Source organism: Hemiscyllium ocellatum, chromosome 3 (assembly GCF_020745735.1).
Source record: "Hemiscyllium ocellatum isolate sHemOce1 chromosome 3, sHemOce1.pat.X.cur, whole genome shotgun sequence".
Taxonomy (NCBI): domain Eukaryota; kingdom Metazoa; phylum Chordata; class Chondrichthyes; order Orectolobiformes; family Hemiscylliidae; genus Hemiscyllium; species Hemiscyllium ocellatum.
In genome coordinates, this window is record NC_083403.1 from 46,409,432 (window position 1) to 46,426,010 (window position 16,579).

The 16,579-nt window shown below is 40.2% G+C and overlaps 1 protein-coding gene across 1 annotated transcript in view; it reads right to left on the bottom strand.

The window, feature by feature from the left end:
• Nucleotides 1–214: 214 nt before the first annotated feature.
• The window catches only part of mdn1 (midasin AAA ATPase 1), a 186,184-nt gene continuing 169,819 nt past the window's right edge, over nucleotides 215–16,579 (bottom strand). The window contains exons 94-102 of the mRNA XM_060849750.1: nucleotides 13,305–13,465; nucleotides 11,364–11,465; nucleotides 7,713–7,828; nucleotides 5,910–6,084; nucleotides 5,122–5,195; nucleotides 2,745–2,859; nucleotides 2,165–2,228; nucleotides 1,185–1,327; nucleotides 215–810 (exon numbers count right to left, since the gene is read on the bottom strand). Of these exons, the coding sequence (XP_060705733.1) occupies nucleotides 625–810; nucleotides 1,185–1,327; nucleotides 2,165–2,228; nucleotides 2,745–2,859; nucleotides 5,122–5,195; nucleotides 5,910–6,084; nucleotides 7,713–7,828; nucleotides 11,364–11,465; nucleotides 13,305–13,465 (1,136 nt within the window). The 3' untranslated portion in view covers nucleotides 215–624. The remainder of the gene's footprint in view (nucleotides 811–1,184; nucleotides 1,328–2,164; nucleotides 2,229–2,744; nucleotides 2,860–5,121; nucleotides 5,196–5,909; nucleotides 6,085–7,712; nucleotides 7,829–11,363; nucleotides 11,466–13,304; nucleotides 13,466–16,579) is intronic.

Below are 16,579 nucleotides of genomic sequence, written 5' to 3' on the forward strand. Positions count from 1 at the left end.
AACTCTATCTAAACACCTCATTACTTCTATCAGGTTGCCTCTCAACTCCTATGCTCCAGTGAAAAAAGTCCCAACTTATCCAGCCTTTCTTTATAGTTCATTTGAAAGTTTTCATTCCAAAACAAGTTTTCATTCAAAGGAAATTCCCAACATTAAAATGTAACATGTGTCACCGAAAGAACCAATAACTTTTAAAGAAGCAGATAGCAGCAAGTATTTAGTAACTGATTTATTGACATACAAAAAGATACAAAGCTTCATACTCGAGATTGCACTCTAGTTTCCAAGTAGCATACTAACGGTTTCATTTTAAGGTCACATTTGAAACAAATATCCACATTACCAAACAACATCTGACACTCAAACCTCAGACAGGTTCTCACATTTCGTATATTAAACTGTGCCTTTGGCACAAACCACTATGAACACAGTGGTACAGTTCTCATGTGAACAGAGCTTTTCACATTAAAAAGCTCAATTTTAACATCACATTTTCAGTCACAGAACAAAGGTTTCTCTTTGCTGCTAATCTGCAATAGTACATTAAATATTACAGTATGTGCATTAAATGATTTGCAATAATAATGAACAATATGGAACATGTCAACTCTGCATTCCATTGTGTTAATGATCAGCTGCCGTCACTAGTTCAAACCACTGTCTAAGAGCATCACTGAGTGTCTCTGGGAGAGCATTCACATTTCTTAGAATTATATAGAACGGGAATGGGAATTCTTCCATATATGATCTAATTTCTGGACTTTCACCTTGGTCTTTGAATATAGGGACTTTAATGTCCAGAATAGAATCCTGGAATGTAACCAAAAACACAAGTTATAAGACTGTAGAAGATTTGCTTCCCCACCATGTTTCAGCTAAAGTTAAACATTAACTTCTACCTGACTGGTTTGATAATGACAAGGTAATGAGAGGAAAAGATTTGCTAATTTAATGTACGTAACCTTTGTCTCATCAATATATAACCAAAAATAGGATAACTTTCATCATTCAATAATATAACTTCAATACGATCCAAAGCATGTGACATTATCTCTGCTTCCCCCATCTCATTGGCAAGTGAATGACATTTTACAGAGTTATAAACTAGAGCATGAATTAGTTCACTCACCAAGCTCTCAATGGGAACTATTCAAGTTTATTGCTAGTAATTGCATAGCTCTTACCTTTGAGTTAGGATTGTCCAGCACAACAAAGATGACAAAAATATTGCTGTGTCGAGCAGTCTCAACAGCTGTTGTAACTCGCTCTTTCCCTTCCAAGAACAGACCTCGTCCATCAGACACTATTAACAATAACTGTGCTATTTCTGCCAAAACAAAAGTATTTTTCCATGATTATGGAATTTATTTCACTAGTTTAGTTTATATATAAAAGGCTAATCAAAGCTTCTTTTTGAAATTGTACCAGTTTAAAATATTTCATAAGATGCCTTTTTGCTTCAATAACCATTCAAACCCTTCTGTCATCTCAACATACCACTGCCAGAATCCCAATTAAAAACCGGCTTTCCTTCACGTGCCACTAAAACCATGCAGGGCACTTCCTGAAAACCGGGTGTTATAGCTTACTGCCATTCTCAATTTTCATATCCCACTGGGAGATTCAACAATGTTAGTATGACTAATTCCTTGACGACAGGATTCTGTATTCATTCAATTCCAGTTGAGGATGATCAGGAAGTGGACATCAATGCTCAATTTGTACTGTGATAACACTCTCAGGGGATTTGGATTTTCATGTTCTTTAAAGGAGTGGGCAGCCAGGATGCATAAAAATTACAAATTGAAGCTTCACAATAGAACGTAACTTTTAGCTTTAACTCTTTGTTCAAGAGCACAGCAACACCTGCACAATTAATTTGAATCAGAACAGAGTACTGAACCTATTAGCCTTCAATATTTTCACCTACACAAGAAGGTGCACAAAACTTTGGTATAATTTCTTAGTGCATCTTTCAGAAGTGCCTAAATGTCTTAGTGAGACTTAGTGCAGCCTGAACCACTATCATTGTTTGTTTGATATTTTCAATGCAAGTTGGCAACTGTCTTTTGCTTACCTAACAATATATGATTGTGGCACAAAAGTGTAGAAGGCTTATTGAATGTGGACAGTAAGCAGTGCATTAATATGTTAAAGCTCTCACCTGGTTTTCCCAACTGGGACTGGTCCTGTGCTGCAATAAACATATTGGCAGCAGATTCCAGAAACTGCAACAAAGTTGTAAATCAGAATTAGCAGCACTTCACAAAATATGATGCAAATGTGCAAGCAGAAATGATCCAAGGGATGAAATTTTCTGTTTTGAGCTCAGTTCTTATATAATGTATTTATTTTCTCAAAGAAAATTTTGTCTGACAATTCATATAATGACACTAATTAACAATGTTGTTTGATTTTAAAAATAAGATTATCCAAGATATCTTCATTATTTACACAATGGTTTAAGATTCTGAAACTAATTAATTTATAATAATATTAACAAATTAATATTATTACAAAATTGTCTAATTGCCCACTCAACAAAGTCTGTGACTTTAGCTGCGAAAGAGAGGAACTATAAAACAGTCCTAGTGCTGAAGAGGCAAAACAAGATCTTATCACTGTCTAACACAAATTAGACCGTGCTACATCCTCGATGAGTTAAAAAAAACTTTACACTAACATACACTTTTGCATGGCACACATTCTTCTTCTCAACAATTACTGTTAGTATCAGCACCAACCTGAGCTATCTTAGTTTTCTTCTGTTGGAACTGACAGCTCCTCAGTATCCTTGCTCCAGACTGATCGTTGAATTGCTCATGGAATGGATGCAGCAACTGGACATTCTCTCCAAAGCTGACAAATGACAAGAGGATGGAAGTTACCAAGAATGTTAATAAGGGCAGTGTGCACAGGCAAGAAAATCGATAACCACGTATGCAGCTTTGGTGAGACCGCAAATAAGATGGTACCAGAATGGGTCATATAACAGCATTGAAGTCTCCCAAGAAATAGCAAGCATGCTTTAAAAAGAACACACGAGATTAAAAAAAATCAAGATCAGAAAAACACATGAAAATCATAAGACATGAAACGGGATAAACTTTTCATAGTGATGGTAGGTTACCAGAAATCTGTAACTTTTATACGTGCATATGCAACATACAAATGTTGAACGTTGGTTTTGAATTTCCACTAGACCGTGCTATTAGTTTGCATGCAATTTATTTGAAGTTGGCAAAATATTTGCAAAATACTGGGGAATTTCAAGTACAAGTCAAGTGCTGTGTTAAAAGATATTATACTGGGAAACCAGCCCATCCCACATAACCAAAAGATACAAACCAGTGACAACAACAATAGGCCACTCAGTCCATACAGCCTGCTCTGCCATCCAATAAGATCATGGCTGATTTGTTTTTAACATCAACTCTACACTGCTGCATATTCCTGATCATCTTTCACCTCCTTGGTAATCAAGAATCTATCGACCTTTGGCTTAAAAATATCTAAAGATTCTGCGTCCACTGCCCTTTCAGGAAGGAAATTCTGAAGACTCAACACTCAGGGAAAAAAAAAGTTTCTTCGTCTATTTTAACTGGGGGTGACTCTTTATTTTTAAACTATGACCCCCTAGTTTTAGATTCTCTGCAAGAGGAACCATGCTTTCAAGAGCCACCTGGTCAAGTTACCTCAGGATCTTGTGTTTCAAGTCAGTCATCTCTGACTCTCCTAAACTCCAGAAGATGTTGGCTTGGGTTGTTTAGTCTTTCCACATAAGGCAATCTGCTCAGTTTAAGTATTAGTCCAATAAACTGTCTCTGAATTTCTTCCATTGTATTAAACCCTTCCGTAAATACGGTGACCAGCACTGCACACAGTACTTCAGATGCGGTCTCACCAGTGCCCCTCATAACTGATGCATAACCTCCCTATTCTTGCATTCAATTCCCCTCACAATAAAAAATGTTTTATTAGTTTTCCTGATTACTTGCTGTACCTACATACTGACCAGCTGTGATTCATGCACTAAGACATGCAGATCTTGTTGCATCATTTTACTATTTAGATAATATGCTTCTTCTTTATTCATTCTGCCAATATGGATGATTTCACAGTTTTCTCCATTGCATTTCATTTGCCAGATCATCATACAGGTTTGCATTAATTGTGTGTGGAGTGACTTTGAAGAGACTCTTAAATGCATTTGTTTTTTGAAAAAGCACAAATATGCTTTGGAAAGATGCCTATGTTAAGAAACTGACTACTGAATACCAATGAAACAAAGTATTATTACAAATTATTACAAATAATTTATAACATTAAAGATCATCTTGAGTTATTTAAAATCAGATTACAGGGTCCTCAAAAGATAATGAACTTCATGTTAAGCTAAAATAATTACTTTAAGTGATAAATCATTTTCAGTTGTCACTAAAGATAGTAACATTAACAAATATGTAGTGATTGGCAGCAGATCGTGATGGATATCATTGACTATCAGATCCATGATAGATATTATTAACCTGGGTCAGAGAGCCCTTGTTGACACAAAAAAAACAAGAGATTCAGAGTCTCTTCATCCTGGGGACTAGCTCGGAGCTGGTTGGTCAGAGCTTATGTACTGTACATATAAATAAAGGGTGATTTGATGTCTCCTTGGAGATATTTCAAATTATTGCTTTATTCATGCATTAAGAAGTAAAAATTCCAAAGTGCAACCCAATTGAGTTGGTTTACAAACTATTTTTGTTTAATGCAAAGCAATTTGAACAAAAACTTGAACCAGATTGCCAATTCAAAAAATTAATTATTTTGACCATAGTTTGGACTCAGGTTCTCTCTTGTGGCTAAATATGCAAGACAGAAGCCAACTCTTAAAAACATGTTCTATGGTCCTAGACCATACAAAAAACATAGTTCTCTCATTATCATCTGTCACAGATTTAATGTAAAGCATCAATACTTGACTTTTGAGGAAAAACAAAGTATTATTACAAATTATTACAAATAATTTATAACATTAAAATGCTGCAAATGAATATAGAGAGGATAAGCATCGCTATTCTAAGAAGTCACCTTATGTAAAAAACATTCTAGACATTCATTCATGCTTACCTGCACACAGCAACCTGTCCAACCTCTAGAAGTGAGAGTGCATTTCCAATCACAGCCAACGATTCAAAGGCTAGCTACAGTAAAGAAAAACAAAACACAAAGCGCATTAGGATAGTCAAGGAGTTGGCTGGATTAACTTGGCAATTCAAAACTGCAAAATAAAATCAAGAGAAAGAAGTATTTTATGAAAAGGTGATTCTAATTGTCTGTCTTGGGTTACACTCCACAAGCAAGGAAACAAACTTAACTTGGAGAGAATCCATTGTGTTTATGTGTACAGATGAGCAAATACAACACAAATCAAATAGCAAATCTTGACATTTTCCTGGCTGCTTTGCTTTAATATCACACTGGTCACTAACCCAGCTATCAGGAGGAACAGACTGTCGATCTTCTGTAAATAGTTGTTTTTTTCTTTAGACAGACCATCCAAAGCAACTGCTTTACTGCAGAAATATTTAAATGTGTGGAGGCAGTTTCAAATTAAGGAACATGGTATTCTATGTGATAGATTGCTTGTATACATTTACAAGGTAAAAACAATGACTGCAAATGCTGGAAACCAGATTCTGGATCAGTGGTGCTGGAAGAGCACAGCAGTTCAGGTAGCATCCAACAAGCAGCGAAATCGACGTTTCAGGCAAAAGCCCCCTCAGGCAAGTATATGAGTAGAAAGGGAATTTGAAAGAATTTGTGCCAGTATAGGTCTCAGGTCACCAAATTCTCTTAACACAAATGTCTGATTACTTCAATTCTGCAACTTCAAATCTAACTTTCTAACAACATACCTGTTTGGAATGATTGTCAACCATACTAGAAGAATCATCGATAGCCAGGCAAATCTGGTACTGCCGCTTGCTTGGTTTTGTTCTACGAAGCCAGATTTTATCTTTACGGAACTGGCTGGCAATGTAGGGAATAACCTTTCGCATGTTTAATCGCTTTCCAGTTCGATAATCACCTCTGTGAACAAATATTTGGGAATAGGCAAGAGAAATAACTACGTCATTCATTTGTTTTTTTAGAAAACTTTTAATGAACAATAACTAACAGATCTCTCTAAAATAAAGGAACTGTTTTATATGACTACTGTCTGACAAATGTCACATATCCAGCTACCCATGATCCACTATACATACAAATAACATGTGATTTCTATGGTGTGATTTTCATCTATTCTGGCATTAATTTAAACCTAGTGCCTAGTCAAGGGACTCAGCAGATGTCCAGCAATAGTACTGTCATAAAGCAAAGTAAGCAGCATATTACGTTGAAGAACTCTCTTCGATAGTGAGCCAGGAAAACAAACCAAACTATGATTTACTTCCTATAAATTTTAGACAGCAAGATAAAATTGGGAGTATATATTAGAAACTATGCAGTGATTGTAATGAGATCAGCCAGGTGGACCTCAATGCGTGTTCCCAGATTAACATTCCCAATTAGGAAGCCCTGTCTGACAGCTAAGAACAGGATTGCCAGAGGTGCTGTTCACTCAGAGCTGGCTCTGAGGGAACTGGATTAGTGTAAAGGACTCTTCATGTGTAAATAAAGGGTGATTTCATGCCAGGTACCAGCCTCTGTAGGGTTATTCCAAGCTGAAATATCAAAAATTATAACCCAATTTAACATTTAAAAAATAAAGGTAGTTCTCCAGTTTCTGCAAAGTTATTCAGAAGTAGATATGCTTAATTATGCGATTAAAACCCCAGTTACTATTTTTTGTAGTGAAGAATAATTCTTAGAGAATTTTACACAGCACCTTTACAGCACAAACTGGAATTTAATCAATCAGTCACTTTTTCAGTAACTTCTAAAGATTGCTATCATCACTGACAGTAAATTCTAAATTTCACCTTCAAATTGTACATCTGAAGATGGCAGAAGTTGCTATTGATTTCACAGGAAAATATGGCAAAAGTGACACTTTTTGTTGTCATTACAACAGACTTTGGACAACTGATCAGACAAAACACTTACATTAATAAGACATAGGACTCAGTGGCCACCTTGAGAAACTGAATGCAATTAACATTGAGAGGTAATAGCAAACTTCAATCCTGGTCCAGATGGGTAAGAATGTAATGGTAATAAAAGACAAATTAAAGTGAGTAACATCATTTCAGGTGAATAAACTGGTGGAAGGCATGAATGCTGTGCACAAAATACTAGCTTCTTTAAAAATGAAATAGATACAGTGTAAGCTCCATTCTAGAGATTTATCCAAATCATAGTGCACTATATCCACGAGAGAAAGCAAGAATAAGAATCTTTTAAAGTTACATATTGAATGCTTTAAATTTGAGAAATAAAGCATTTTCCTGTAAGAATTAAACAAACTATCCAATTATTATCAGTGTCTATTCCATACTGGCACTGTTGTTGGAGAAACTCAAACCTGTGGTCCACAAAAGATCAAAAGGAGGAGAAAAAGCTAATTACAATTTTACAACGGAATGGATTCTAATTCAATCATCTGTAATGTTAAACTGCTCATCATCTGTTATACTGATTCCAATCTTACCCTCTGACTAAAGAAATACCCTTACAATTTCCATATTAACAGGAAAGAGAGGGATGAGTTCACTGACCTGAGTTTTGCTGCCTGAGTGGGTTCTAATACAAGCCGAAGCTGTTCACATAGTTGCTGTGACAGGGGAGCTGTCAATGCCTGGTACTGCTGCCACATCTCAGCAGCAGCTTTCTCCTGATAATAACAAAAATAAAAAGGAGAAAAAAAAAAATCAAATGTAGTGGAAAAAGAACAGTTCAACAATTATGTTCCCAATATTGGCAGGTTATCAGTTCTACAGAATTGGGCTCTTGTGCGATTGCAGGTACAGGAGTGTCCCAAGGAATAATAGCTCAGTGTTCCATGACATTCCAACTTTTACTGTTAGAATATGGGCGGCACGGTGGCACAGTGGTTAGCACTGCTGCCTCACAGCGCCTGAGACCCGGGTTCAGTTCCCGACTCAGGCGACCGACTGTGTGGAGTTTGCACGTTCTCCTCGTGTCTGCGTGGGTTTCCTCCGGGTGCTCCGGTTTCCTCCCACAGTCCAAAGATGTACGGGTCAGGTGAATTGGCCATGCTAAATTGCCCGTAGTGTTAGGTAAGGGGTAAATGTAGGGGTATGGGTGGGTTGCGCTTCGGCGGGTCGGTGTGGACTTGTTGGGCCGAAGGGCCTGTTTCCACACTGTAAGTAATCTAATCTAATCTAAACCTGACATTGCAGAACTCGAGAATGTTTTAAAAATGAGGGGACTCCTATTCAAGACTGAAATGAGAAGGAATTTTTTTCCCTCAGAGGACGATGGAACTGAGGTTGTAATCTAAATGAATGACAGGAACAGACTAGAGGGGCCAAATGGCCCATTTCAGTTCCTAATTCACATGTTTGAAAAGCAGAGCATCTGTACCAGGCATCCCACAATCAATATTTAGATGCAAACTGTAGAAGTCAATTTTGCTTCTGCTACCCATGGTATACTACAGCACCACAGACCACTGAAAGTGATTTTTTTAAAGAAATTGTAAGAACTCAAAGATTTTATGCCTTCTAATTTTGAATTCCTAGATTGAACTGTCACTGAAGGAATCTGTGCATATTGTAGCACAGCGAATGAAAAATCTTTTTAAAGAGAAAACCAAGTGAAAAGTTTTGTTGAACTAATTTATTTTGAATAGTAGCATTCAGGTGTCTCTCCCTGTCCTCCTCCTTAAGTGCAGCCTTTCACTTTAGTACAGCACCACATGACCAGCAACTTCCCAGCACTCCCTCCGAGTAGCCAACCTCCCAATCAATAGATTTAACTCTGCTTATTATGTCGCAAATTGTGTTGTTCATACATATATTTTAATATCAAGTATTTTAGAGTTTGGATTTGAACCAATGGCATGTGAATGTTGGGGTTTAATGATTACAGACTACAAATTTTCTGAAGTCTTTCTTTTGGGCGGCATGGTCGCTCAGTGGTTAGCACTGCTGCCTCAGTGCCAGGGACCCAGGTTCGATTCCCATTCTCCCCATGTCTGCGTGGGTTTCCTCTGGGTGCTCCGGTTTCCACCCACAATCCAAAAGGTGTGCAGGTCAGGTGAATGGACCATGCTAACTTGCCCATAGGGTGAGGTGAGTTAGTCAGGGTAAATATAGGATAAGGAATGGGTCTGGGTGGGTTCCTCCACAGAGAGTCAGTGTGGACTTGTTGGGCCGAAGGGCCTGTTTCCACACTGTCTGCAATCTAAGTGGTAACGAGAATTTCTTGGCTTTGGGAGTGTTTCACTAACAGAGAAAGTAAACATAGAAAAGCACGAGTTTATATCTTTCTAATTATGCTTTATTCTCTTTTAATCTACATTTGTTTTGCATAATAAACTTCAGTTGTATGGCTAAAACCAAATCTGCAGCAGTGCGTGCTTGTGGTTCAGTGAAGATTCCAAGGTAAATAAAAACAAAACATCGATGAACTCAGCTGAGATCTGATTTATCGACTAGTTACATCAGCTAGCATCATCGCAATGTCAGTGAGAATCACAGTGATTGGGTCCTGTGCTCTTTGAAGCTATCCAACAAGAATCAGTGGAAAATATCAGGTCAGACTCCAGTAAGGACGTGGAGGCTTTGGAGATGGCACAAAAGAGGTTTACTAGGATGTTGCCTGGATTGGAATGCATGAGCTATAAGGAGAGTTCAGACAAATTTGGATTGTTTTTGCTAGAGCAATGGAGTCTGACGGGCGACCTAACAGAATTACATAAAATTTTGAGCGGCATGGAAAAAGGGTGGACAGTTGGGAGTGTTTTTCCCAGGGTGAAAATATAAAATTCTAGGGGGCATTGTTTTAAAGTGAGAGAGGGAAGCTTTAAAGGAATTGTGAGAGGCAATTTAAATAAAAAAATGCAGAGAGTGGAAAGTGCCTGGAACATGCTGCAGAGGTGGTCGTAGAAGCAGATTATAATAGCCATGTTTTAGAGGCATTTAGACAGACATGTGAACAGGCAGGTAGTACAGTGATATAGATTACATGCAGGCAGATGGTATTAGTTTAGATTGGCACTAAAGTCAGCACAGGGCCAAAGGATCTTTTCCTGTTCAATGTTCTGTGCCCAAGCTAGTTTAAGCATCTGCTCTAAAAATTGTTTCTGTAAGCAGCTAACTTGGTAAAGAGGTGCTCACTTCTAGGACCTAATTGTCCATGGTTGGGGTGCTGATTAGAGTTAATGCAGTTATATTACCCTTCAGCTTTCACTGATCTTGAGTTACAGCAACATACAGCGCTCAATATTTCTACATTTCTTGAAATCTTTCTTGGATGGATTAACTTATTCAGATATAATTGATCAAGATACATTAGAAGATTGTACTACAGCAGCATACCCTGAAAGATGCACGACAGGATCACTAGGAATTCTCAATGCACACATACCTCCTAATTGATCAGGAAGTTTATGTACCCAGTGAATGATTACCTTACGTACATAACCCTCTGAGAAAGCGTACAACTTTAACTTTGAATTACAGACTTTGCAGAGTTCCAACTTACCTGTTCAGTTATCCAGGAATAGTGAGTGGGATTAAAATATGCTCCAACTCGTGGGGTAACTATACAGTTGACACCCCCGACTTACCAGTCAACTCCAGTCGACCCAACACAACGACCCCTACCCAAACTTCACCCTCACCCACTGACCTTGCACACAAAAATCTCTCCTTATCTTGTCAAAGTGCCTTTTATCCTATGAACTCCAGAATAAAGAAACTATGACCGTAAAAAGGGAGGCGGGACTGGTCTTTGGCAGTAATCCACTGCTGTGTTAGAAAGCTCCCTGAACAAGTATGCTGTGCATTTCACCAGAGGCCCATATCAGAAGTTCGGGCCAGAAACATGGAGGTCTAGGGGAGTGTCAATGAAAAGGAGCAGAGTGGCAATCAGAATGTGATTGCCAATCCGCAGAAGATTTGGCTCTTTTGTACACAATAGTAAGTAGGCCAGACAAGTTTACATCAGCTGGAGCTGGACATACCAAAGGGGCAGAGATTTGATTTCATTTTCCATCAGTCTTTGACATGCTTTAAAAGCAAAACTAAATCTGGGGCACAACATTAAATCTTTTCAACATATGCAACTTTACTGATGATGAATTTAAAACTGAATAAAAGGCTAACGTGCCCTCTATCTTTAAAATAATGATCTCATCCTTCCTTTATGCATCATTTCATTAATTCTGGTCATTTCCTTACCTCTTCTAGATTCCCAGCCTTCTCATTTCTCCAAGCATCCAGCTGTTCTTCCAGCTGCTTACGTAGTTGTGCTGGGTCAGGAACAACTCTCTGGAAAACAAACTGTATCACTTGACTAGAAAATGGTAGAATGCAAAGACATAGCCAAACATACTTGGTCAGAGACAAAAATAACTGCAGATGCTGGAAACCAAAATACACAGCAGGTCACTGTAAGACGACAACTAGCCAGGCAGCATCAGGTGGTGGAGAAGTTGGCGTTTTGGGTGAAAACCGTCTTCAGGTCCCAGCTAAACATACTGGCAGTGATTAATTTGTCACCTGCATTAGATTGCAACTGTGAATTCTCCTTGGCAGTAAAGTGTAAATATTAAATCCTGATTTGGACTGAACAAGAAATGTGTAAGTAAAGGAGAATGTGGGGTTCTGTTCTATTTCCAGAATCCTTACCTAGTTTGAAGTGTAGAACGGTCTTATAAAATATGATCATATCTATCCCAGTGACAACTGAACATAGTTCATGTGACACATCATTTCCTTTCATTTTTATGATCCCTCTGTGCGCTCACCATTTCCCAACAGGGGCACAAAAAGCAGCTGCAATGAAGTTGATGCCCAGTCCAATATCCGAAACCACTTTAATTTCCCTCACAAAGGGAATGCCATTAACTTCCCAAAGGCTCGGTTTAGTTTAGGAACTCATGGTTGAAAGCTACAACTTCAAACTTCACTCCATACCTTGTACAAAGGAAAATTACCATGATACTTTTTCTTCAAAAGTCATTTGTTCAGCAATATAACAATAAAGTAGCAGCCTGTGCTTTCTGCTTGTTTGCTGTATAACCCACAACCATGCTCCGACAAATGACTATAATTCAAAAACATTCCTGTTCAGCTTTACTTTTACCGAATAGAAAGGTGCTAAACTATCACAAAAATGAAAGAAAAGTGTTATGGATGCTGGAATTCTGAAATAAAAAGAAAATGCTGGAGAAACTCAGCAATGACCCCTTCTATTGCTGTACCAACAAATGAGTAGCATGATAGGGTTCTATTTGACTGGGTTGGGATTTGTCCTTTGTTGTGGACAGGACAACCCTGGGGCATTTTTCCACATTTCAAGATAGTTTTCAATGTTGTGTCTGTACTAGGTCGGCACCTTGGCCAAGGGCACGGCTGTTTCATTTAGCATGCTGATAATGCTACATACTGTACTGGGGAGAATCCTCAAGCTGAAGATGAGCAGTACTCATTCTTATCAATACTATCGATACAGCTACATATGCAGCAGGCACAACTGAGAGGAGGTGGTCACATAGGCTTTTCATTCTTGTTGATTTCCCCATCAACTGCAACAGAGTCCGTCTCGGTGTAACATGCTCTAAGATGTAGCCATGGACAGATTTGTAAGGTGAGAGGAGAGAGATTCAAAAAAGACACGAGGGACAAATTTGTTTACACAGAGGGTAGTTCATATGTGGAATAAACTTCCTGGGAAAGTGGTGGATGCCGGTACAATTACAACATTTAAAAAACAATTGGATAAGTACATGGATAGGAAAAGTTTGGAGGAATAGGGACCCTGAGCAGGCAGGTGGGACCAGCTTGGTTTGGGATTCTGTCCGGCATGGACTGGTTGGGCCGAAGGCTCAGTTTCCACGCTCTATGACATATGAATCTAAGTCTGGCAGCCTCTGCAAAGAGCGAAACAGAGTTAAGCTTAAAATACAAATCATAAAAAGGTTAAAATAATACATAAAAGATAAAAATATTTGCTTTCCTGGCTATTTTTTCAATAGCATAAAAATCATTTTCTACCATCCTTCAGATACAAAAATCATACTGCACTTGATCTGCTAATTCTGTTTCACTCTCCACAGATGCTGCTAGACCTGCTGAGTTTCTCCAGCACTTTCTGCTTTTATCTGTAAACTGTCATACTTGCTCAAAGTCCTCAGTTAGCAGTTCCTGCTTGGTGTGAATGGTGGATTCGCTGCTCCTTTCAGGAATCTCTTCATTTTCTGATTCAGAGTCATCTGTTACAGCATCCACCTCTTCAGGTTTGGGAAGCTGAAACTCTCCTTCAAGATTGCTGTCGGGTCCTGCAAATACAGCCGATATGTTTTTCCTGACTTGGAATTCAAGCTAAATCTCAAAAGCTTTGGATTTTTACAGCGGTTGACTGCTGAAAATAATTCACAGCAAATTAAGTAGTTCTCAAGAGGGGTTAGTGTTGTAATGTTAACAAAAAATCCACAGCCAATTTGTGTACAAACTCACAAGGCATCAGATAAATTATTATGGAACACAGGAACAAGAGTAGGCTGTTCAGCCACTGGAGTCTGTTTTGCCACTGAGATCAAGGCTGATCTGTGGCTTGAAGCCATATACTTGCCTTTGGTCCATATGTCTTAATACCTTTGCGTAACAAAAATATATCTGCCTCAGATTCAAAACTAACAACTGCCATTTGTGGAAGAGTTCCGAATATCTATCACCATCTGTGTCAAAGTGCTTCTTAACAACTCTCCTGAACAGTCTGTTCCTAATTCTCAGACCATGCTCCCGTGTTCTAGAATCCCTAACCAGTTGAATTAGTTTATCTTCCCTTTTTTTCTGTTAATACCTTGAAAACTTTGATCAGATCACCCCTTAACCTTTTAAATTCTAGAGAAAGTAGGCTGAATTCATATAATCTCTCCTCATAACTTAATCCCTGGAGTCAAGGTAGGATTCTTGTGGGGGTAGGGGGGGAGGTAGCGGAGAGTGGAATAGGTGGATGGAGGTGGGGGAATGGTGGTAGGTTGGAATGGATAGGTGGGAAGGAAGATGGACAGATGGGAGAGGGTGGTGCTGAGCTGGAAGGTTGGGAATGGGGTGGGGGGGGGTGGGCGGAAGTGGTTGCAATGATGGCAGTTGCAGGGGTGCAAGTAGCAGACAGTGTAGCGTAGGTGATGACATAGGGGCGGAAGTGGCTGTGACAGCAGTCACGAAGGGGGCAGAAGTCATGGGTGGGTGATGTTGGAGGGGGCAGAAGTGACTGTGACAGGGGCAACAGAGGGGGCGTGAGCGTTGTCTTGGTCAGGCCTTATGTTGATCTCAGCAAGTGGATCTCGTATTGGTCGCAGTGACGGTTGTCTGGCAGGTAGTTGCGACAGCTGTTCCCGGGCCAGCAGTCATGGAGGTGACATGATCAGCTATGGCTGCTGGCTGTCGGGCAAGAGGGACTCACCGCAGTAATGATGGCTGGCACGGCCAGATGGCCTCCTTCATAAGAGACCGCAATTTCCCCTCCCACATGGTCGATGATGCCCCCCAGCTCATCTCATCCAGTTCCTGCACCTCTGCCCTCGACCACCACCCCTCCAACTGCAACAAGGACAGAATGGCCCGGTCCTCACCTTCCACCCCACCAACCTCCGCATACATCGCAGCACCCTCTGCCATTTCCGCCACCTACAAATGGACCCCATCACCAGAGATATATTTCCCTCCCCACCCCTATCCATTTTCCATAAAGACCATTCCCTCCATGAGTACCTCATCAGGTCCATGCCTCCCAACAACCGACCCTCTCCTCCTGGTACCTTCCCCCGCCACTGCAGAATTGCAAAACCTTGCCCACACCTCCCCCCCTCGCCTCCATCCAAGGCCCCAAAAGGAGCCTTCCACATCCAATGTCATTTACTATACTCATTGCTCACAGGGGAGACAGGACACCTACTCGCAAAGTGCTTCAGAGAACATCTCCAGGACACTTACACCAACCAATCCCACCGCCCCATGACCGAACACTTCAACTCCACCTCCCACTCTGCTGAGGACTTGCAGGTCCTGGACCTCCTCCATCGCCACTCCCTTTGGAAGAATGCCTCATCTTCTGCCTCGGCACCCTCCGACCCCATCAGTTTCCTCCTTTCCCCTCCGCCCACCTTACCTCAGTTCCAACCTTCCAGCTCAGCACCACTCTCATAACCTGTCCCACCTGTCCATCTTCCTTCCCACCTGTCCACTCCACCCTCCCCTCTGAGTATCACCATTAGCCCCACCTCCATCTACCTATTGCACTCCCCACCCACCCTCCCATTTATCTCTCCGGACGCTCCCAGCCTCATTCCTGATGAAGGGCTTATGCCTGAAACATCAAATTTTCCTGCCTCTCGCATGCTGCCTGACCTGCTGTGCTTTTCCAGCACCACACTCTCGACTCATATTTCTACACAGTCCATCATCTTATGTGGCAGAACGCCCCAAATTTGCACAATATTCAGAGACCTAAATGCTTCCTAATTTTAAAACAATGTTTTGGACCCCTCTACCCCCTCAAGAGGAAACAATTTCTATGTCCACCTTATCAAGGTCATTTGGGATCTTATAATATTCGACCAAGTCACCCTTTACTCCTCTAAATCCCAATGCAAACAAGCCCAGTCTGTCCAAGTCATCCTTGGAAGACAACCCACTCATTCCAGATATCAATCTAGTAACATCCTTTGAACCACCTCAATTGCATTTCCATCCTCTCTTAAGTAAGGGATGTAGTCTCACCAATGCCTGCATAACGAAGTGCAACATTCTTACTTATGGGTTTCATTCTTTTTGTAATAAAGGGTAGCATTCCGTTAGCCACTTTAGTTACTCACTGTGACTGCAGACTAATTTGACGTCACTCATGCGCTAGAACGCCTGGAACCCTCTGCATCTCAGAATTCTTCAGTTATTCTCAGCTGCTAAAAGGGATCAACTTCACATTTTCCCACACTGTATTCCAAATACCAGATTTTTGCACACTCGTTCAACTTATCCATAGTCATTTTGCAACCTCCTAATAAGTTCATAAGATATAGGAGCAGAATTCGGCCCATCGGGTCTGCTCTGCCATTCAATCATGGCTGATATGTTCCTCACCCCAATTTTCCTGCCTTCTCACCATAACCCTTCAACCCAATACCAATTAAAAATCTGTCTAACTCCCCCTTAAATTTACCCACTGTCCCAGCATCCACTGCACTTTGGTGTAGCGAATTCCACAGATTCACAATCCTTTGGGAGAAGTAGTTTCTCCTCAACTTGGTTTCAAATTTGCTAAAAAATCTGCTGCTGGAAAAGCGCAGCAGGTCAGGCAGCATCCAAGGAGCAGGAGAATCGACGTTTCGGGCATGAGCCCTTCTTCAGGAATCCTGAAGAATTAAAATCCTAAAAATCCTTAGATTTGC